Here is a 22,315-nt window from a genome sequence, read left to right on the forward strand (position 1 = left end):
CTCACTGCCGCAGATCCTCTTGGGAAGACGCGCCCCTCCCCCGGCCCCATTTCTTTCTGCAAACCAAGATGTTCTCAGTCTTTTTTTCCTTAAAATATTTTTTACATTGTGGTAAATACACATACAACTTACCAGCTTCACCATTTTTAAATGTACAGTTCGGTGACATTAGTTTCATTCGCAATGCTGTGCAACCATCAGCAGTAATTGTCTCCAAAACCTTTTCATCACCTCAAACAGAAACTCCGTACCCATTAATCAATAACTCCCCACCCCCTCCCCCAGCCCCTGGCCCCCACCGTCCTATTTTCTAAGGATTTCACTCCTCCAGGGACTCCATGCGAGTGGAATCACACAGTATTTGTCCTTCTGTGTCTGGCTTCTCTCACTGAGCATCATGTCCTTCAGGTACATCCATGGTGTAGCAGGTGCCAGGATCTCTTTCCTTTTTAAGGCTGAATCATTCCACTGCGTGGATGGACCACCTTTGTTTATCCATCCGTTGATGGTCACTTGGGTTGTTTCCCCCTTTTCGCTGTCGTGAATCACGCTGCTGTGAACACAGGTGTGCAAGTATCTCTTTGAGACTCTGCTTTCCATTCTACTGGCTATAAACCCAGAAGTGGAATTCTGGGTCAAATGGCAATTCTACGTTAAACCATTTGAGGAACCGCCAGGCTGTTTCCACGGCGGCTGCCCCATTTCTCGTTCCCGCCAGCTGTACGCCAGGGTCGCTTTTCTCCATATCCCCCTCCAGTTTTTGTTTTTTTTTTTAAATAACTCCATGTTTTTAATTTTATTTATTTATTTTATTTTTGGCTGTGTTGGGTCTTCGTTTCTGTGCAAGGGCTTTCTCTAGTTGCGGCAAGCGGGGGCCGCTCTTCATCGCGGTGCGCGGGCCTCTCACCATCGCGGCCTCTCTTGTTGCGGAGCACAGGCTCCAGATGCGCAGGCTCAGTAGTTGTGGCTCACGGGCCCAGTTGCTGCGCGGCATGTGGGATCTTCCCAGACCAGGGCTCGAACCCGTGTCCCCTGCATTAGCAGGCAGATTCTCAACCACTGCGCCACCAGGGAAGCCCCCACTCCAGTTTTATTTACTCATTCATCAGCGGGATGGAAATGCCCTGAAGGCCCCGTGCATGCCAGGCACTGTCCTAGGCACTGCATATACAGGGAGACAGCACTTATCACCATGACTCAATCTATGAAGAAAAACAGCAGGGAAGAGGCATGGGCAGAGATAGTGGCCATTTCAGGCAGGCTGTTCAGGAAAGCCCTTTCGGAGAAGGTGGCGTATGAATAGGATGCTGGAAGACGTGAAGGGAAGGGGCAATGCTGTGGTCTGAGGGAGAGACTTTCCAGGCGGCGGGAAGAGCTCATGCAAAGGCCCTGGGGCAGGACCAGGCCTGGTTCATTGGAGGAACAGCAAGGAGGCCCGTGTGTCTGGAGCAGAGTGAGTGAGGCGGAGAGAGGGAGGAGGGGAGGGCAGGGAGGGGAAGGGGCAGGTCGTGCAGAGCCTTGTGGGCCGCGGGGAGGACTTGGGCTTTTACCCTCAGGAAGGTGGGACCCTGGAGGACTGTGGGCAGGGGAGGCACAGGGCCTGACTCGGTGCTCACAGGCGCCCTCTGGTGGCCGCTGCCGGGAGGACAGACTGTGGGGGGTGAGGGCGGAACCAGGGACCCGGATGGAGGGGACTCAGCTGGAACAGGTGGGAGATGATGGGGCGGTCCCAGGTGGAGGCGGAGGAGGGGAGTGGGATTCGGGAGGTGGGTGCAGGGAGGGAGCCCGCGGATGCTGCCGGCGCGCCTGGCCGTCATGTCCCCCGCGGCCGGCAGGTGCCACTCGCCTGCTTTCCGCGCCCGCCTGCGCGAACACGCATCCGCCCGGGAGGTCCTCTCCGCATCCCGGTTCCAACAGGGAAACCGAGGCACAGAGCGGCCGGGCCCTTGCCCTGACGGTAGGCGGCGCCCAGGAGCCTGGGCACCAGCCGCGGCCCGGTGCAAAGTGAAAACGCAGGGCCCTTGTTACAAAACCAGGAGGCTTTCAAGACAGAAAACCTTCCGAGCCCGAGTCCCCCGCCCACCAAGCCGGCCCAGGTGGCCGGCGAGGGGATCCTGGGTGTTTCCTCCTTTTGGCTGCGGTGAATCATGCTTCTGTGAACTTGGGTGGGAAAGACCCTCTGGAGACCCTGCTTTCGGTTTGGATATACCCGCAGAAGTGGAATCAAATCCGTGATTCATCAGTTAATAAAGGGAGGGGATGGACCTTTGTACCCCAGCCTTGGGCCAGCCCTGGTGGGGGCGGGGGCATGACCTTGGGTGTCGCCAAGGGCAGTGGCCAGGGAGTGACCCAGCTGTGGCCTCCCATCAGCTGAGGACTGTGAGGTACTGTGAAACCATGTAAACATCCTATTCCTCATTAAACAGAAAGGGCATTTCTCATACCAAAGAAACAGCAAGGAGATCGTCGTTTCTGAATAAAGGAGAGACTTTTGGATGGGATAAATTTAGGTCCATAAAAACTCACCAGAGAGAGGCTTCCCTGGTGGCGCAGTGGTTAAGAATCCGGGCCCCCACTGCAGGGGGCACGGGTTCGATTCCTGATCAGGGGAACTAAGATTCCGCAAGCCCGGTGGCACGGGCAAAAATTTAAAAAACAAACAAAAAAATCTCACCAGAGCTACTGGGGTTGGAAATTGGTACATGCACTTTGGCAAAAGAGAGTTAATATCTGGGAAATACCTTGTAACCCAGCAGTTCCATAGTTGGGTATTTTTTTAAAAAATAAATTTATTTATTTATTTTTGGCTGCATTGGGTCTTCGTTGCTGCGCTCAGGCTTTCTCTAGTTGTGGTGAGCCGGGGCTACTCTTCGTTGCGGTGCGCGGGCTTCTCATTGCGATGGCTTCTCTTGTTGTGGAGCATGGGCTCTACATGCACAGGCTTCAGTAGTTGTGGCCCGTGGGTTCAGTAGTTGTGGCTCACGGGCTCTAGAGCGCAGGCTCAGTAGTTGTGGCGCACGGGCTTAGTTGCTCCGTGGCACGTGGGGTCTTCCGGGACCAGGGCTCGAACCCTTGTCCCCTGCATTGGCAGGCAGATTCTTAACCACTGCGCCACCAGGGAACTCCCTGGGTATTATTTAAAGAGAGTCATACATATGGTCTCCAAAAAGGCACATCCCAAATGTCCGTAGCCATCCTACTCATTACATCCCCAAATGCCCATCAACAGTAGAATAAATGACTAGCCCAGCATGGTGATGACAGTTAATAATACTGTATTGGGACTTCCCTGGTGGCCCAGTGGTTAAGACTCCGTGCTCCCAATGCAGGGGAAGCGTTTGATACCTGGTGGGGGAACTAAAATCCCACATGCCACACGGCACGGCCAAACAAACAAACAACAAAAAATGACTGTTGTACTTTGAAAGTGACTGAGAGAGGAGGTCTTAAAAGTTCTCATCACAAGAAAAAAATCACTACATGTGCCAATGGACGTTAACTAGACTTACTGTGGTGATCATTTCACAATATATACAAGTATAGAATCATTACGATGTACAGCTGAAACGCATATGTTATGTATCAATTATATCTCAATTAAAAAAAATAAATACAAAACGCTTACTAAAAGGATACATAAATAGATGGTGGGCTGTTCACCCAATGGAATAGTCTATGCAGTGAGAATTAATGAATTTCAACCACGTGTAACAATATGATTTATGACACAAACAAAACATTGAGTGATAGAAGCCAGACAGACCAGAATTCACAGAAAGTTCGAAAATGGCAAACAATGAACACAATATTTAAGGATGCTTAATCCACTTGTAAATTGATAAAGAAAAGCGAGGAAATATAGAGGGACATTACATAAGAGAATCACAAGAGAATCAGTTTATCAAGAGGACATAATAATCCTAAATGTGTCTGCACAAAATAGATGAAGCAAAATATGAAAATACTGATAGGAGAAATAGAGAAATCCACAATTACGCTTCAAACCTTCCACAGTTCTCTCTCAGTAATTGGTAAAATGAGCAGACAGGGGACTTCCCTGGTGGCGCAGTGGTTAAGAATCCGCCTGCCAATGCAGGGGACACGGGTTCGAGCCCTGGTCCGGGAAGATCCCACGTGCCGTGGAGCAACTAAGCCCGTGCGCCACAACAACTGAGCCTGCGCTCTGGAGCCTTGAGGCACAATTACTGAGCCCGCGCGCCTAGAGCCCGTGCTCCACAGCAAAGAGAAGCCACCGCAATGAGAAGCCCGCGCACCGCAATGAAGAGTAGCCCCCGCTCGCCGCAACTAGAGAAAGCCCGCGCGCAGCAACGAAGACCCAACTCAGCCAAAAATAAATGACTAAATAAAATTAATTTTTTTAAAAAAAGAGTAAAATGTAAAACAATAAAACTCCAAGAAGAAAGCAGAGAACTTCTTTGTTGGCCTTGGGTCTGGCAAAGGGTTCTTAGCGACAACACCGTACGCATGACCCGTGAAGGAAAAACAAACTGATAAATTGAGCATTGTCAAAATGAAACACAAAGAACACATCTAAGAGGATGAAAAGCCAAACCACAGGCTGGGAAAAAATATTTGCAAACCCCATATCCCACAAATGACTTGTATCCTCAAGACAGAATAATAGGGAAACAAACCCACTGAAGGAAATGGCAAAATATTTGAACAGACACTTCAACGAAGATACAAACATGGTACATAAACACAGGCAAAAATGTTCAACACCGTTAGCTGATCAGGGTGACGCAGATTAAATCCACAGTGAGGCACCATTACACATGTCTTAGAATGGCTGAAATAAAAAATACGGACAATGTCAAGTGCTGATGGGGAGGTGGAAAAACGGGAACCCTCAGGCATTTCTGATGGGCGTGCAAAATGGGAAAGCCACACCAGAAAACCATTCAGCCGTTTCTTACAAAGTTATACGTACAATTACCTTATGACCCACCCATCCCGCGTCTAGAAATTTATCCTAGAGAAACGAACACTCATGGTGATTATAGTGCATGTTTACAGCAGCACTATTCGTGGTCACCCCCAGACTGGGAGCAACCCAAGTGGCCTTCTACGGGTGAACACATAAAGGGTGATGCAGCCACACAACAGAAAACTACCCAAGAGTCCAAAGGAAAGGGCTCCTGACATGCCCCACTGCAGAGAGGGATCTCAGATGCTAAGCGAAAGAAGCCAGTCTCAAAAATTACACAGTGTATGATTCCATGTATATGACAGTCTCAAAAAGATTCAAAAAACCATAGCAACAAAGAGCAGATCGATGGTTTCCAGGGGTGAGGGCTCAGGCGAGGGTCTGGCTATAAAGAGGTACCTGGAGGGGGTTCTTCAGGTGACAGAACCATATTCTGTCAACTGTTTTAGCCATAATTTACATGACTGTGTACATTTGTTAAAACACAAAACCGTACACCAAAGAAAGCGCCTACCAAGCCACATAAATTGAAAAAACAAAAAACAAAATAAATCTTGTTACCAAAAAGTAACCCCTAAACCCAGAAATACCAGAGAAGTTGGTGCAGTGCTGACTGGCCAGCAGGAGGAAGGGGGTCTTGTTGGAACGGGTATCTGGGAAACCTCCTGGGGCTGACAATACCCTGAATCTTGGCCTGGGTGGGGATCACGTGGGTATCAGTTTCACAGGAAATTATTAGGTTATACGTTCATGTTTTCTGTGTTTTCTGTGTGTGTGTGTGTGTGTGTGTGTTTATTTTAATTTTTAGTTCCCCGACCAGGGATGGAACCCACCTCCTCTGCAGTGGAAGGGCGGAGTCTTAACCACTGGACTGCCAGATAAGTCTGTGTGTGTATTTTTTTAAAATATATATTTAAAAAATTTACTTATTTATTTACTTGGCTGCGCCGGCTCTTAGTTGCGGCACGCAGGATCTAGTTCCCCGATCATGGATGGAACCTGGGCCCCCTGCATGGGGAGCGTGGAGTCTTACCCACTGGACCACCAGGGAGGTCCGTGTGTGTGTATTTTTAAACACACAGCTCACCCTGTTATTCCCGAATGAACTAATAGGTGACAGGTGTCCCGCCAGGATGGCACCTCATCTGGAGAGGAAGCAGCTCCTCGCCTGTTTGGGGAAGTGGAAAGACTTGTTGTGAGGCTGAAGAAATTCACAGAGTATGGGCCCGGGAGGAGGGGGAATCAAGGCGCCTGTTTTTTTTTTTTTTCTGAGGTCAGTGGGAGCCAAGAAAGGTATTAGACCTCGGCCTGCCGTCCTGGCCCTGTGTGATGGGTTAGGGGCCTGGTGTCCTTTGGGAAACAGCGGGGTGGCCCTAGGTGCTCCTGGCCTTGCCCCGCCATCCACCCTCCAGTCTGTGACTCAGCCTGGCCTCCGGGTTTTGCCAAGCTGGTTACCTCCGTTCTGCTTCTGTGTGGCCCACATTATTATTTCTGCTTTTCTTCACCTGCCCGGGAGTGGGAAGTCACCCAGGCCTCAGGCCCCGGGGAGCACCCCCTCCTCACGGCCATCCGGTCGGGGGGTGGGAACGGGGTTGGGCAGGGCAGTGCCTGCCAGGAGCCAGTGACCCAAGGGGGCCCCTATCGAACTTCCCATCTGCTGGTCGTTATGAATCAACAGCGAAGAAAACCGCATTGGTGTCGTCTGGGGCGTGGCACAGGGAGACAGTTGCGGCTGTGTGACCTCAGGCACAGCACGCACCCTCTCTGAGCCTCACCAGTGCCTCTGGGAGGGGCCCGGAGTCTCCTGGGTTCTGTGTATCTCTGGGGGTGGGGGAGGGGTGTTCGGGAACTTTCTAGAGCTTTCTAGAACCTCTCAAAGAGCATTCTGTCCCCGAACACAGCATAGAGCTGCTGGATTGGAGACATTCTGTGGGGACGCAGCTACACAGCCACCCTTGTGTCCCCTCCTGCTTCTAATGTCCTGAGGGCTGAGCCGTCAGGGAACGGGGGCCTCATGGCCTTGCTGGGACGCGGGCTTGACTCCCAAGGTCCCCCCTATGTCCAGGCTGCCTATCCGACTTCTCCTCCTGGTCCCAAATGCCTGTCTTCTCAGAGTGACCTTCCTTGACCCCCTGTTTCAAGCCACACATGAGGCCCCCCCCCCCAGTCTCCCATCCCCCTTCCCAGCTTTATTTTCCTCTCACAATTTATGGCTATCTGATAGGCTCAGATATACATATATTTAAGGTATTTCTTTATCTGTCTGTCTAGACCATAAGGCAGGGAGATTGGGTTTTTTGTCATTTGGGTCCCTGCTGTGCGTAGAATGCCTGGCTCACAGTTGGTGCCGCATAAATGTTTGCAAGAAGAATGAATGGCCCGGTTCCAAAGTCCCAAAGCTGCCAGCTCTGCAGTTGAGACTGGGGCTCCACGGGTGGGAGAGGCTCCCTGGGGGTTGTCACTGCCTGGCTGTGCCTCTATGTCCCCATCTGTGCAGCAGAAATGGCAAGGAACTTGGGGTGCTGTCCGCATGACCACCCCCCTCGCCCCCCAATACACAAAAGCGTTTAAAACAGTAGGTGCCGCCGGGCCTTGGCTGTTCTTTTAAAAAAGATCTCGTGGGGTATTCTGATGACTGCTTCTAATTGGCCCAGAGGAGGGGGAGAGGTGGGTGGGCCGGGGCCGGCGTCAGAGGCCCAGGAGGACAGGGTCCACCCCTTCTCCAGAATGAGGAAGGAGGCCCAGCGCAGACCCAGACTGCAGACGGCTGGGCCTTTCCTCCCCGCCCCGCCCTCCCCCGGGGCGCCCACCTCACCTCTCGCTCTACTGACGTCAACCTGTCGGGCCGGGCCGGGCAGGTCTGGGGGTGGGCGGGGAGCCCTAAGCCGGCATCTCCTCTCCTCCTCCTCCACCCCTGACCCGGCCACACAGGCCTCGCTGAGCTGGGCCGCCGGGTGCCCAAGGCCGGGAAGCCGGGGGTCCCTGGGGGGGGCGACCCCCACGACGAGGGAGACTCTTGCCGCCGGCTGTCAGAAGCCCTCCCCGGAGCGGTCGGGCCGGGGTGCCTCCCGCGGGGAGGGGAAGGGGGGGCGGGGGCGATGCCGCCTGCTGCCCGCTGAGACCCCACCATGGCCCGCTCGCTGACCTGGCGCTGCTGCCCCTGGTGCCTGACCGAGGACGAGAAGTCGGCGGCCCGGATCGACCAGGAAATCAACAAGATCCTCCTGGAGGAGAAGAAGCGGGACCGAGGGGAGCTGAAGCTGCTGCTGCTCGGTGAGTCCGCGGCCACCCGGGCGGGACAGCCTGGGAGCCCACTTTCAGGATGAGTCGACTGAGGCCCGGCTCCTAGTCCCAAGGGGTGAGCTGTGGGCCCGTCCGTCCCGCAGCCCGGCCATCTCCTGGGCGTATGCAGGAGCAGAGGTGGTTTGGCCGGGTGGCCTGGCTTCTGTCGGGCAGGCCCGGCCCGTCCCAGCGGCTCCTGCGTCACGGGAAGGGAATGAGCCGCACAGCCCGGGGAGCTCCAGCCTCGCCCTCCAAGACCCTCCCGTCCCTCTGGAGGGCTGGGTCTGTTCTGGTGGTTTATCAGCACGAGTCGTGTGGGCAGAGAGAGCATTGCCATGTGCCTCTGATTGATTGATTGATTGGTTGATCGGTTCATTCATTCAAGACATACTGAGTAATTCCTGGAGGCACAGCGGCAGAGGAGATGGGGCGTGTCCCTGCCTCTGGGGACCTCAGCTTCCGGTGGGGGAGACAGACGTTAAGCCCCAAAACTAATAAGCAGGTAAAATAATTTCCAGCAGCAGGAAGAACAGGAGGAAAATAGAACAGGGTGAGGGAGTGGGGGTGACTTGGGTGTGGTGGATTGGAAAGCTCTGAGGCTGTGACCTCTGAGACCTCATGTCTTCTTCTCCACGTGTGTCCACTCTCCCAGCCACCTTGCCCTGTGTATGACCCTGCTGGCCTAAGCCCAGGGATGCCAGCCTTGGAGGGTCTCCTGAGACTGCCTGAGCCCTGAGCAAGGGCCTGGGAAGTGTTCCAAAGTCCCATCCGCCTGTCCTGGGGCAAAGAGCCTGGTCATCTGGATGGCCGTCCTCTCTCTTCTCTTGCTCAGTGGGAAGGGGCAGCCCTGAGGGGTGGAGAGAGAGGAGAGGGTGGGGGCATGGGACCCCAATGAAGCTGTCTGAGCCTGGAAGGTTTTAATTAAGAATTTAATTTCATAGCTATCTCTATTCACTTTCTGTAATAGCTAGGCTAGTATATATATGTTATTTACTATTTTTTAATAAATAGGGCTATTTCTTCTCGAGTGAGCTTTGGTTATTGGTATCTTCCAAAGAATTTGTCCATTTCTTCAAAGTTGTCAAATGTGTAGGCATAAGGTTGTTTATAACATTCCCTTGTCATCCTTTCATGTCTGTAGGATTTGTAGTGATGTCTCCTTTTTCATTCTTTGCCTTTGCTCCATTTTTCTTGACCTGTTGGGCTAGGGGTTTGGCAGTGTTAGTGATACTTCCTTGCACATCTCAGGTTTTCTTTAACCGTACCTCAGGACCTTTGCACTTGCCATTCTCCCTGCCAAGGGCTCTCAGCATCCCCCAAGCCTTTGCATGGCTGGTGCTCTCACTCCTTTCACTCAAGGCAGGTCTCAGCTCAAGTGTCACTTCCTCAGAGAAGTCTTCCCTGATTTCCCAGGCTTCAAAGTCAGCCCCATCTTTCTTTCTCGCCTGATTTTTCTTCATACCACTCACTCGCTGGCGCTCTCTCAGGTGTTTTCTTGTTTCCTTGTTTATTGTCTGTCTCTCCAGTTACACAGCAAGCAACACAGAGGTGAGGACCATGTCCATCTTATTCACTCCTGTGTCCCCAGCATCTATTTCAGGAGTACGGTGACCTGACATAGAGCAGATACCCGATGCATGATTTATAAATGAGTGAATGAATGAATGAATGAATGAATCCTGTTTCAGGGGTGATTTTCCCCAGAGCTGTACCATATCTTCCTGGAGCTAGGAAAGTCCCTTGCCCCACTGACCACTGCACAGCCAGTCCCATATCAGGAAGCCACTTCTGCTGGTAGGGGTGGGAGAGGGGAGAGGGGAGGTTGTCCACGTGTCCAAGCACAGATGGTGGCCCTATGGACAGCCCGCTGGACTGTGGTTTCAATACCCCATCCAAGCCCTGAGGGCTGCTTCCACACCTGCCCTCCTTAAAAACAGGAATTGAATCCAAAAGTTTTTTTTTTTTTTCCTGGGAGGTGGCTGACCCTTTGGAGGAAGAAGGCCAAGGGGCTGGGGGTCTGTCTCTGACAGGAAGTGGTCACCACGTTGAGGAGGGGGAAGAGTCAGAATAAGGCAATTAAAGGAGCCAGCTCTGTCCATACTATGTGAGGTAGGAACCACTCCAGATGGGGAAACCGAGGCTCAGAGAGGTGAAGCGACCTGCCCAAGGTCACACAACCAGGATCGGAACCTAGAATTCTGGTTCCACAGTCCACGCGCTTGCCTGCCCTGTGAATGTGCCTCCACAGAACCCCAATGACAGATGCGGAAACTGAGGCCCGGGGCGGCGGCAGGATGGGTCTGGGGTCTGCAGCCAGTTTTGAGGCAGAACCGGGCATAGAAGATGAGCTGTCTGCTCTCAGGCAGCTCCCTGTGTCCCAGTGGCCCAGTTTCCTGGGGGAGGACGGTGGGGCTGGGACTGCCATCGCCCACGGAAGGAGCCGCACAGCGTCTCGCGATGCCTGGGGCTTGTCACGGCTCCTGGCCTCTGCGAGTTTCCACTTCCTCACCCATTCCCAGAAGGAAGCAATCACTTCCCGTCTGGGCTGCGAGGACGCGCCAGGTGGAAACAGCTCTCCCCGCAGCCCCCAGCCCCACTTGGGGGGATTCCTGAACCACATCAGGAGGGGGAGCAGAGAGGCTCCTGATTCCTCAGTGGCTCCAGGACAGTCACAGCTGCAAAGGTGGAGTTTTTCAGACTTCAGGTTGTGAACCACTTGTGAGTCACAAAACCCAAGCTGTGGGTGGCGACCAGGATTTTTTTTTTTCTTTAATGAAACAGAAGAGGAGAAAAAAAAAAAAAGAAATCGGTGCATCTCAACAAAATTAACTGTTGCGGACTTCCCCGGTGGCGCAGTGGTTAAGTATCCGCCTGCCAATGCAGGGGACACAGGTTCGAGCCCTGGTCCGGGAAGATCCCACATGCCGCGGAGCAACTAAGCCCGTGCGCCACGACTACTGAGCCCACGTGCCACAACTACTGAGCCTGCGCTCTAGAGCCCACAAGCCACAACTCCTGAGCCCATGTGCCACAACTACTGAAGCCAGCGTGCCCAGAGCCTGTGCTCTGCAACAAGAGAAGCCACCGCAATGAGAAGCCTGCGCACTGCAACGAAGAGTAGCCCCCGCTCGCTGCAACTAGAGAAAGCCCGCACGCAGCAACGAAGACCCAACGCAGCCAAAAATAAATAAATAAAAAAAAATTAACTGTTTCTTGGTGAGATCTTTCTTTGTTCTCCACACTTTTGGGGGCAACCCAGAGGAAGGTCAAAGGGTGCAGCCCCCTGCCGTAGGTCTCACCGCCGTCTTGGCAGCACCCAGAGGAGCCGACGAGCTTCTGAGCGTCCGTAGAAACATCACATGAACTGATACTTTGATGAAGGTGAAGGATCCACAAGGGCTTGTGTTTACTCCTCTGCTTTTCCAGTAGCTGTGTGACCCTGGGAAAGTCACTTCACCTCTCTGAGCCCCCACATCTCCACTGTGAATGGGAAAACAGTGGGAATCTTAGTGACGATAATTCAGGCAGTGCCTGGGGAACTTCCCGGAATGATTATTAAAAAGCCCGTGAGCTCTGGACTCAGAACCGGGTTTGAGTCCCAGTTTGGCCACCCACCAGCTGCATGACCCAACCGATCTGGGACTCAGTTTCCCCACGTGAAATGTGGAGCCAAGAGCCGTTCCTCTTGTGGGCTCAGGCGAGCTGGTGCGTGTGGACCCCCCCCGGCACCCTAGGAGGACAGGGGGGCTTACGGTACCTCTTCCACCTCCAAATAGCAGAAGCTCCGGAGACCAGCCCGTCTCCCCAGGTTTCCCAGTGGGAGGCGAGGCTGTGGGTTTATCTCACTGACTGTGCTAGTCAGAGGTTCTACTGCAGGAATATTTATTGAGTTTGATGTATCCCCGTCCTGAAATCCAAGGAATCTGAGACACACGTGGCTCCTTACTGAAGCATTTCAGATTGTGGAACTGTGGGGCGTTTTTTGTTTGTTGTTGGTTTGTTTGCAGGAAACTTTTTATTTTGGAATCATTTTCAAAGGACAGAAATGTGGCAAAGATAGTCCGGAGAGCTCCCGTCTCCTCCTGAATAGCTTCCTCTCGTGATGACATCTTACATAAGTGCCGTGTGCTCATCACAGCTGAGATATTAATGTGGGAACCGTACCATTACATTTCCGTTAACTAAACTCCAGACTTTAGATTTCACTGTTTTTTCCACCACGGCCCCTTTTCTGTTCCAGCCTCCAACGCAGCATCTCACATGGCATTTGAGGGTTTTTTTATTTTAATAAGTTTATTTATTTTATTTATTTTATTTTTGGCTGCGTTGGGTCTTCGTTGCTGCGCGCAGGCTTTCTCTAGTTGCAGCACGCGGGGGCTACTCTTCATTGTGGTGCGCGGGCTTCTCATTGCGGTGGCTTCTCTTGCTGCGGAGCACGGGCTCTAGGCGCATGGGCTTCAGTAGTTGTGGCACACGGCCTCAGTAGTTGTGGCGCACGGGCTTAGTTGCTCCATGGCATGTGGGATCTTCCCGGACCCGGGCTCAAACCCATGTCCCATACATTGGCAGGCAGATTCTTAACCACTGCGCCACCAGGGAAGCCCTTTGAGGGTCTTTTTTTTTTCCCTTTCTTAACTTTTCATTTTGAAATACTTTCAGAGTTATAAAAAAGTTGCACCGGATTCTTCTGCAAATGTTAACATTTTACCACATGCCCTTTATCCCATCCCACCCTGCTCTCTCTCTCTCTCTCTCTCTCTATATATATATATATATGTATACACACACACATTATATATAAGTATATGTGTATATACTTATAATTTACATAATGCATAGCTATAGTTTATTTGCTATACATTTATATATTATATTTAATACGTACGTATTCATTGTTATCGGAACCGTTTGCGAGTAAAGTTGCAGCCCTGACACATTTTCCGCCCCCCCCGATACTTCAGTGGGCTTGAGTCCCACTAAAAAGCAAAGACCCCCAGGGCAGTGGTGAGCAGGCGATGCGTGTGATGCAATCCCGTCACCATCACGTCCCGCTGGCATTCCCAGTTTCCCCATGAATGTCCTTCAGGGCCATAGAAAAGCGACTCTTTTCCTTGGATCTCGAGTGCAGCGGTGTCGCTGGATCCTGCCCTCACTGCCTTCAGAATTGCTGGGAGTGGGAGGGGCGAGAGCCCCCCAGGGGCGGTACAGGAGGGTTCCACCCCCTCTTCTGCCGCTTCCTACACTCCCCGCCTCCTCCCTGCTGTGTTTCCGCTGCTCCTGGTTCCTCTTTCTGGCTCCAGCCAGGGCACCCCTTCCCTTTTTTGCTGCTGGTCCCAGTTCCTCCTGCACGAGTCCCCTTCCCCATCCCTGGAGGGACCCCACACCAGTGTCCCCCAGGAGCCGGCAGGGTGACAAGGTGTTGCAGGTGGTTCCCGGCCCCGCACCTCCCGCCTGGCTATCATGCCCATTTCACAGACGAGAAAACAGAGGCTCAGAAAGGGAGATATCGGGGCTCAGACAGCAGGGAGCCAGGCCTTGCTCTTTGAGCTTCCAAAGCTTCTAGTGTTATTATCCCAGACCCATGACTGGCATTTTGACGTGCGACCCTGCACTCAGAAGGGCCCTGTGGTTTCATCCAGCACTTGGCCCTGGAGATTCTGTAGGTGAGCCTGCAAGGACCCCTCTCCCCACTCTGGTCCATCAGCAAGGTCGTGTGTATTCTGTCTCCCAAATATCTTGTGCATGTGTCCTCTTCTCTCTAGCTCCACGCGGCCACCTGGGTCCAGCCTGGACCAGAACACTCCCATCTGGCTGGGTTCACCCCTCCCCAACCTGCCCTCCCCTCAGTAGCCAGGGGCCACCTGTGAGCCCCTGGGTCAGGCCCCACCCCTCCGCTACCCACAGCCCTCCAGGCTCCCACCTCCCTCGGGGTAAAAGCCCAAGTCCTCCCCACAGCCCACAAGGCCCTGCATGACCTGCCCCGTCCCCTCCCTGCCATCCCCTCCTCCCTCTCTCCCCCTCGATCACTCTTCCCCAGACACACAGGCCTCCTGGCTGTTCCTCCAACATGCCAGGCATGGTCCTGCCCCAGGACCTTTGCATGTACTGTGCCTGCTGTTGGGAACGCTATTCCCCCTTCTCTTCTAATGAATTCTGTCATCTGCCAGGTCTCAGATGAGATGTCACCTCCTCAGTGAGGCCCTCCTAGATTACCCAGCCTAACTCAAAGCCCCCAGCTCCTTAGAACCCCTTCCACAATCATAATTTCACCTCCTCCCTCTCTCCCCCTTGCTCACTCAGCTCCAAGCACACAGGCCTCCTCGCTATTCCTCCAACACACCAGGCCTGGTCCTGCCCCAGGGCCTTTGCACGTGCTGTATCCACTGCCTGGTGCTCCCTCCTCCAGATCTTGGCACGAGAGCAACCTTCCCAGCCTTCAGATCTCAACGCCAATGTCACTTCCACTGAGAAGCCTTCCGTGACACTTAGCTGTAGTAGTCACTTAATCACTCTTTATCTATTTATCTTATTGTATTTCCTTCACAAAACTTTCTCTACCTGAAATTATTATAGTGAATAATAATAATAGTAATTATAATCATGGTAAAGACTACTATTGCTAATAATAGTGGACAGGAATGTAGCTCTTACTATGTCAAAGCACACTCTAAGCCAGGGGTCCACAGACTTTTTCTGTAAAGGGCCAAATGGTAAATCTTTTCAGCTTTGCAAGCCAGAGGGTCTCTGACTACTCAACTCTGTGGCTGTCCCGAGAAACCAACCCTAGATAATTTGTATACAACCAGGCACGGCCATGTGCCAATAAAACTTTATTGACCAACCCTGAAACCTGAATTTCATGTCATTTTCAGGTGTCACCAAAAAGGAATCTTTGGATTCCTTTCAGCCGTTAAAAAATTCAAAAACTGTAACCATTACAAAAATGTAAAAACTGTAAGGGTGAAAAGAATTAGAAATATAAAAACCATGCAAACTGTAAAACTTTGCTGGCCATGAAAAAACAGGCAGCTGTCAGGAATTCCTTGGTGGTCCTTGGTGGTAGGACTCAGCGCTTTCACTGCAGGGGACCCCGGTTCCATCCCTGGTCGGGGAACTTAGATCCCACAAGCCGCGCGGTGTGGCAAAAAAACAAAAACAAAAACACAAAAGAAAACAAGACCCAAAAAATAAAAACAAAAACAGCGGCCGGCAGGCCGTGGTTTGCTGCCCCCCCGGGACAAACTTTTAATGAACTAGTTTACCCCTCACGTCCACCCAGCAAACCACGTTTCACAGGTGGGGAAACCGAGACACAAGAGCCATGAAGCTGCTCACCCAGGATCACAGAGCGGGGATTTGAACCCTAGTGGCCGGAGGTGGCGGGTGGCGGGAGCCCCGGAGGGCCGAGCTGACCGCAGAGTCGTCTCCCCAGGCCCCGGCGAGAGCGGGAAGAGCACGTTCATCAAGCAGATGCGCATTATCCACGGGGCGGGCTACTCGGAGGAGGACCGCAAGAGCTTCCGGACCCTGGTCTACCAGAACATCTTCGTGTCCATGCAGACCATGATTGAGGCTATGGAACGGCTGCAGATCCCCTTCAGCTGGCCCGAGAACAAGGTGAGCATCCCGGGTCTCGCCACATGGGCGCCACACTGGGAGGGGGTGGAGACGTCAGGAGGGCAACCCGCCCCGCCCGGCTGCTCTGACCCACCCCTGTCCGTCTGTCCCTCCCCAGCACCGGGCCAACCTGATCATGAGCCAGGACCCCTACAAGGTGACCACCTTCGAGAAGCACTACGCCGTGGCCATGCAGTGGTTGTGGAGGGACTCCGGCATCCGCGCCTGCTACGAGCGCCGGCGCGATTTCCACCTGCTCGACTCGGCAGTGTAGTGAGTCTGGGGTCCGCGGGGACGGGCGCGGGGTCGAGGTGCCCAGCGCGAGGCGGTGCCGAGGCGGAGCCAGAGGAGACCCAGTCGCAGGGATCGGAGTCGGCAGAGGGGCCTCAGGCTGGCCGGCTCCCGCTGCTGGGAATGCTGTGGGTGGTCTTGCCCCGGGGTGAGGCCGTCCCTGGGGTGACACTACTTCTGGGGTGATGGCGCCTCTGGGGTGACTGTTCTAGGATGACGCTGTCCTGGGGTGACACCATTTCTGGGGTGACACTGTTCATCGTCATGCAGTGAAGCTGTCCTGGGTACGACGCTGGGTGTCTAGTGCTCCAGGCTATCACTGTTCTTGGGGCAGTGACACACCTGGGGTGACAGTTTTCCCAGGGTGACGCCCACGCCAGCGAGACTGTCCTTGGGGTCACGCTGCTGAGGATGAAGCTGCTTCTCCCCACGCCCCCATGGCCTTGGGCTGTGCGCCTGAGCCACCTGGGACCCCAGAGATCCTGGCCCTCCCCCGGGGGCTCTCCTCCCCCCAGCAAGGTCCTCACCAGGCCCTGGGTGGGGGGCCTGAGAAGCAAAGGGAGGTTTCAAGGCCAAGACTCAGGGCTTCTGGCTCCACAGCTACCTGTCAAATCTGGACCGCATCACGGAGGAGGGCTACATCCCCACCTCACAGGACGTGCTCCGCAGCCGCATGCCCACCACCGGCATCAACGAGTACTGCTTCTCCGTGCAGAAAACCAACCTGCGGTGAGCACATAGCCTGGTGGGTGGGGAAGGCTCCTGTTGGAGGGGCAAAGGAACTGGGGCACTGAGGGATGAGTAGGAGTTGCCTAGTCCCAGCCCACAAAGGGGCTGCCAGGCTGAAGGAGGCAAGGCTGGACACAGACACCTCCAGCCTCTCCATGGAATCAGGACTGGGACCTGAGGGAGTCCAGACTGAGCCCCCAGAGCTCTGGGAGGGTAAGTCTTCCTGGAGGAGGGGACATTGGTATTAGGGCATTGAAGAATGAATAGGAGTTCACTAGAGCTAGGAGGTGATGGGAAGGAAGAGACAGAGACTGTGCAGTCAGGGCTAGACCAGAGGGATTGATTTGGGGTTGGGGAAGCTCACCCTCTGAGCTTCCCCAGCCCCAAATGAGGGGTGAGGCTGGAGGTCGGGAGACCCAGGAGAAGGCAGGAGCCATGGTTCAGGCAGAAAGGGTTGGGAAGTGCCCGGGCAGTGGCCTTGGGGATGGAAATGAGGGGACGGTGCAAGAATGCTTTCTGATGTAGAATGGGCAGGACGAGATGAGCATGGGAATTAGAGCAGAGAGTCAAAAGTGACTCCCTATGGGGTTCCCATCAAGGTGACAGAGTAGATGGTGGAGCCACAGTGGTGGTGGCGGGATGGGAGGTGTTAGAATAGATGATGAACTCATTTGGGGCAGGTTGGGTCTGAGGGGTCTGGGGCATCTGGGAGGTGGCTGGGCGCACACAGGCCTGAGCTGGAAGCCAGAGGTGTGGGTGGCCAGTGCAGCAAAGGATGGTCCATGCAGAGTCATGGTCAGTGTCAAAGGCCAAGGAGAGGTCAGGAAGAATACGGTGAGAGAAGCAACTTCTGAGATTGGCCTTTAGAGAGTCCTCAGTGACCTTAGTGGCCTTTAGAGAATCTTCAGTGACCTTAGGCAGGGAGCTGTGGAGGGTGCAGGGTGATGCTTGAGACCCTTCAGTGTTCAACCCACCCATGTTGATCCCTTGTTTCCCTGAACACCCCCTCCCCCGGCCCCATGTTGTTCTGGCCTCTGCAATAGTCCTTAGCAGGAAGATTCATAATTTATCTGTTTGCATTGGGTCTCCTCCACTAGATGGAGAGCCCCTCAAAGTTAGGGGCTGAGTTTGATTCTCCTGCTTCACTAGTGATGATCAGCTGAAGGTCAGAGTGGAAGTTTGTAAATGTGAGTGGATGGTTGGAAAGATGGATGGATGGATGGATGGGTGGGTGGATGGATGGATGGATGGACTTATGGATGGACGGATGGGGGGATGGATGGGTGGGGGGATGGATGGATGGGGGATGGATGGGTGGGGGGATGGATGGGTGGGGGGATGGATGCATGGATGCATGGATGGGTAGGTGGGTGGATAGATGGATCAATGGGTGGGTATATGGGTGGGTGGGTGTATGTATGTATGAATGGATGAATGGGTAGATAGATAGATGGATGGATCGATGGGTGGATGGATGGGTGGGTATGTGGACGTATGGACAAATAGATAGGTGGGTGGGTGATTGGTTGGATGGATGAATAGATGGATAGGTGAGTTGGTAAAAGTTTAGGAGTAAAAGTAGTGGTTGGGGAAGTTCAGAAGGAAGGCTGGGCTGAGGAGGGGAATTATCAGATGGGGAAACTTGAGTCCGTTCTTAGGCCAAAGGTGAGGGCTCAGAGGAAACTGAGACTCCGAGCCGGCAAGTAGCATACCCCACACCTATCTCAGCCATCGGAGCCCCAGTCTCAACCGCTGCTTCACCCATCCCGCTCTGGATACGGGGTTTGAGGGAATCTGAGGATCATGAGAGAGGCTGGTTTCGGGAATCAGGCGCCGCAGGCATCAGCCTGGACTTTCCTCCTGTACAGCAGGGCAAGTCTCTTCTTGCTCTGAGGCTTCTGGTATTTCCTACCAGCTGCCTGAGTAATGGTCCCATCCCTGGGGAAGTGACACAGGGCTTGTTATCAGTAACCCACATTTCTTAGAAGAGAGAACAGGAAGGCAGGAGGGCCCAGGCTTTTGCTGTGGTGTGTGGGAGGGTGGAGGCAAACCCTTGCCCTGGGCCACACACAGAGGGGATGACGTTTGCCCATCTGTGTGGCCACTCGACACTCCCATAGTCAGCCAGAACACAGCTGATGGGACACTGAGGTCTGGAGATGATCTGCAATTTCCCTCTTGTCACCCAGCCAGAACCAGGGCAGACTGAGGGCAACCAGCTGTCCTCTACCATGGGGTAGAAATCAGGCAGCCCAGTGTAGTAGAAGCTCTAGAAAGTCCCCTCTCTCCCTATACCTCGGTTTCCTCATCTGTAAAACGGGCATAATAGCGATACTTGCTCCATGGGGTGAAGTGCTGTAATACACAAGGTGGCTGGCATCTATTCTTGTTGCTATCAATATTGCTCATGGCATGTCCCAGCCATGACTGGGGTCTGGGACGCCTCGTCACGGGGGTCCCGATTAAGCCTGAACTCTGAAAGGGAGTTGTTCCTGGTAGGATCGTGGACGTCGGGGGCCAGAAGTCAGAACGCAAGAAGTGGATCCACTGCTTCGAGAATGTGATCGCCCTCATCTACCTGGCCTCGCTGAGTGAATACGACCAGTGTCTGGAGGAAAACAACCAAGAGGTGAGGGGCCACGACGGGTGCAGGGGCACCATTTCCCCTGCTTTTCTTATCCCCACCTTGGGCCGGGGACCCGCAGCTGAGCAGGCACTCTTGAGTGGAGCTTTGTGTGTCTGGCTTGGCTTTGAGCGTCACCGTCCACTCTTTTGTGGTCAGACCATTGAACCCCAACACACAGATCTACAAGCATTTGTGAGGCCAGGACCCTGACACACACACACACACACACACACACACAGAGTCAGACACTCGAGCCTCAAGACACACAGCCCACCCCTCACCCCCACCCCCGAAGCACAATGTAAGCCGTCCTGGGAATGTGGGTCATGGGGACAATGTCCTGCTTTTACTCAGAATTCTTCTCCTTTTCGTGAACTCTTCTCCTAATTAACCCCCTGCGTGAAGGTCAGGCACGTTATCATCTCTGACGTGTGCACTTTTCAGGGTTAACGTTTCCCACAGACAGTTTCGGGATCCAAGGGTCAGACGTTATACTTCTGACTTTCAAACTGAATCCGACAGCATCAATTTGAGGCCATTCTGACACAGAGTTTGCTCCAGTCCAGCCACACGAGATGCCCTAGTTTCCTAGTTTGATGAAGTACCACAAACTGGGATGTGGCGGGCGTGGGGGTGGGGGGGAGCTGAAACAACAGAAGTGTATCGTCTCGTCGTCCTGGAGGCCAGAAATCTGAGGTCAGGCTGTCAGTGGGGCTGGTTCCCTGTGAAGGAGAATCTGTTCCAGGCTCTCCCAGCTTCTGGTGGCCACTGGCAATCTTTGGCGTCCCTTGGCTTATAGACACATCACCCCATTTTACCTCCATCTTCAAGTGGCCATTTCCTTGTGTCCTAATTCCCCTTTTTATAAGCATACCAGACGTTGGACTTAGGGCCCACCCTACTCCAGTGTGGCCGATTCTTAACTAATTACATCTTCAAAGACCCTATTTCCAAATAAGGTCTCATTCTGAAGTTCCAGGTGGACGTGAATTTTTTTTTTTGGTAATCAGTCATCAATTTTATACACATCACTGTATACACGTCAATCCCAATTGCCCAATTCAGCACACCACCATCCCCACCCCACCGCAGTTTTCCCCCCTTGGTGTCCATACGTTTGTTCTCTACATCTGTGTCTCAACTTCTGCCCTGCAACCCGGTTCATCTGTACCATTTTCCTAGGTTCCACATACATGGACATGAATTTTCAGGGTGGGGAGGACACTACCCAAACCAGTACAGGCACAAAACCACCTCGGGCATACATAGGCAGCTGGCCACATCACCCTCAGACCCAGCTGGGCGGGAATTGGGGAGCCTCAAGCTGCTGCTTGGGGGGCCGACAGCCCCATCTCTACGTGGGGGGAGGGCTCCTGTTTGGGCTGAGCTGGCCATCTGGATCAATGACCTGCTTGTGCCCCCCAACCCAGAACCGAATGAAGGAGAGCCTGGCCCTGTTTGGCACCATCCTGGAACTGCCCTGGTTCAAAAGCACTTCCGTCATCCTCTTCCTCAACAAAACTGACATCCTGGAGGAGAAGATCCCCGCCTCCCACCTGGCTACCTACTTCCCCAGTTTCCGGGGTGAGTGGTTCTAGAACTTTCTATACCCTTCACTTCCCAAAAGCAGCTCCCAAGAGAGATGCTGGTCCAGGTCCTACCCCAGCCTAGAGCCAGTGGGGTTTCAAATGCAATGGGACAGGCCTGAGTTCCAGACCCATCTCTGTCCTCTGCCCAAGCGGTCTGAGTCTCAGCTTCCCCCTCTGTAGAATGGGGATAAGCTAACAGAAGCCTTCATGCTGGATGCTGAAAACAGCAGAAATTTTTCTCCTCACACACAGTTCAGTAGGCCAGAAGTCTGAAATCAAGGCGTCAGCAGGGTTGGTTCCTTCTGGAGGCTCCAGGGGAGAATCTGTTCCAAGCCCCTCTCCTAGCTTCTGGTGGTCACCTGCAATCCTTAGCATTCCTTGACTTGTAGATGCGTGTCTCCAATCTCTGCCTCTGTCACCACATGACTTTGTCTCTGGTTGTCTCTTGTCTTCTTATAAGGACACCAGTCATTCATTCATATATATATATATATATATATATATATATATATGAATATATATTAATATTCATATATATATATGAATGAGAGATGGTGGGGGGGAGTCGCATGTGTGCCTCACCAGGATGGCCATCCTTCCCCCCACCTCTCTCGGCCTCGGTTTCCCCATTTGCACCTCCCCAGGATGTCTTTCTCTGCAGTTCCAGGCTCCCATCCCCCCAGCTCCAAGCCCAGCCAAGAGAGAGGGTCTCTCTTTAACACAGTTCTGCCCAAAGTCCCAGAGACCAGTCTCATTGGTCCATTCCAGGTCATGTGACCTGCATGAACACATACCTGATGCTCCTATTGGCTGGACCTGAGTCATGTGACCAGCTAGAAAGGCAGAAGATGGCGGTGGCCGGCAGGCACTTTGGTGGGTGGTCCCTGCAGCCCTGTTGCTGCCCATATCAGGGACAGGGTCTCCAGAGCCCACCTTGGTCCCAGGAGGGAGGGGCTCCCACCTGCCCCATGAGCTGTGTGCCCTGACTGCCTACCCCTGTCCCCAGGCCCGAAGCAGGACACGGAGGCAGCCAAGAAGTTCATCCTGGACATGTACACCTGCATGTACGCCAGCTGCGTGGACGGAGCAGATGGTGGCAGGAGGGGCTCGCGCTCCCGCCGCCTCTTCAGCCACTACACATGCGCTACGGACACACAGAACATCCGCAGGGTCTTCAAGGACGTGCGGGACTCGGTCCTGGCCCGCTACCTGGACGAGATCAACCTGCTGTGA

General features: G+C 53.5%; 1 protein-coding gene across 1 annotated transcript; it reads left to right on the forward strand.

The window, feature by feature from the left end:
• The first annotated feature begins 8,076 nt into the window (after window positions 1–8,076).
• On the forward strand, window positions 8,077–22,315 carry GNA15 (G protein subunit alpha 15). Its single transcript, XM_068535039.1, has 7 exons — window positions 8,077–8,221; window positions 15,663–15,847; window positions 15,966–16,120; window positions 16,739–16,867; window positions 19,367–19,496; window positions 20,924–21,077; window positions 22,089–22,315. Exons 1-7 carry the CDS (start codon window positions 8,077–8,079, stop codon window positions 22,313–22,315), a joined length of 1,125 nt encoding a protein of 374 aa, XP_068391140.1.

The sequence above is a fragment of the Eschrichtius robustus genome, chromosome 2 (assembly GCF_028021215.1).
Source record: "Eschrichtius robustus isolate mEscRob2 chromosome 2, mEscRob2.pri, whole genome shotgun sequence".
Taxonomy (NCBI): Eukaryota; Metazoa; Chordata; class Mammalia; order Artiodactyla; family Eschrichtiidae; genus Eschrichtius; species Eschrichtius robustus.

Bases quoted from the DNA above. Each gene is read 5' to 3' on its own strand.
- GNA15 (XM_068535039.1), top strand. From the start codon at position 8,077: ATGGCCCGCTCGCTGACCTGGCGCTGCTGCCCCTGGTGCCTGACCGAG. The intron at 8,222-15,662 runs GTGAGTCCGCGG...TCGTCTCCCCAG, and splicing joins GCTGAAGCTGCTGCTGCTCG to GCCCCGGCGAGAGCGGGAAG. The intron at 16,121-16,738 runs GTGAGTCTGGGG...CTGGCTCCACAG, and splicing joins CTGCTCGACTCGGCAGTGTA to CTACCTGTCAAATCTGGACC.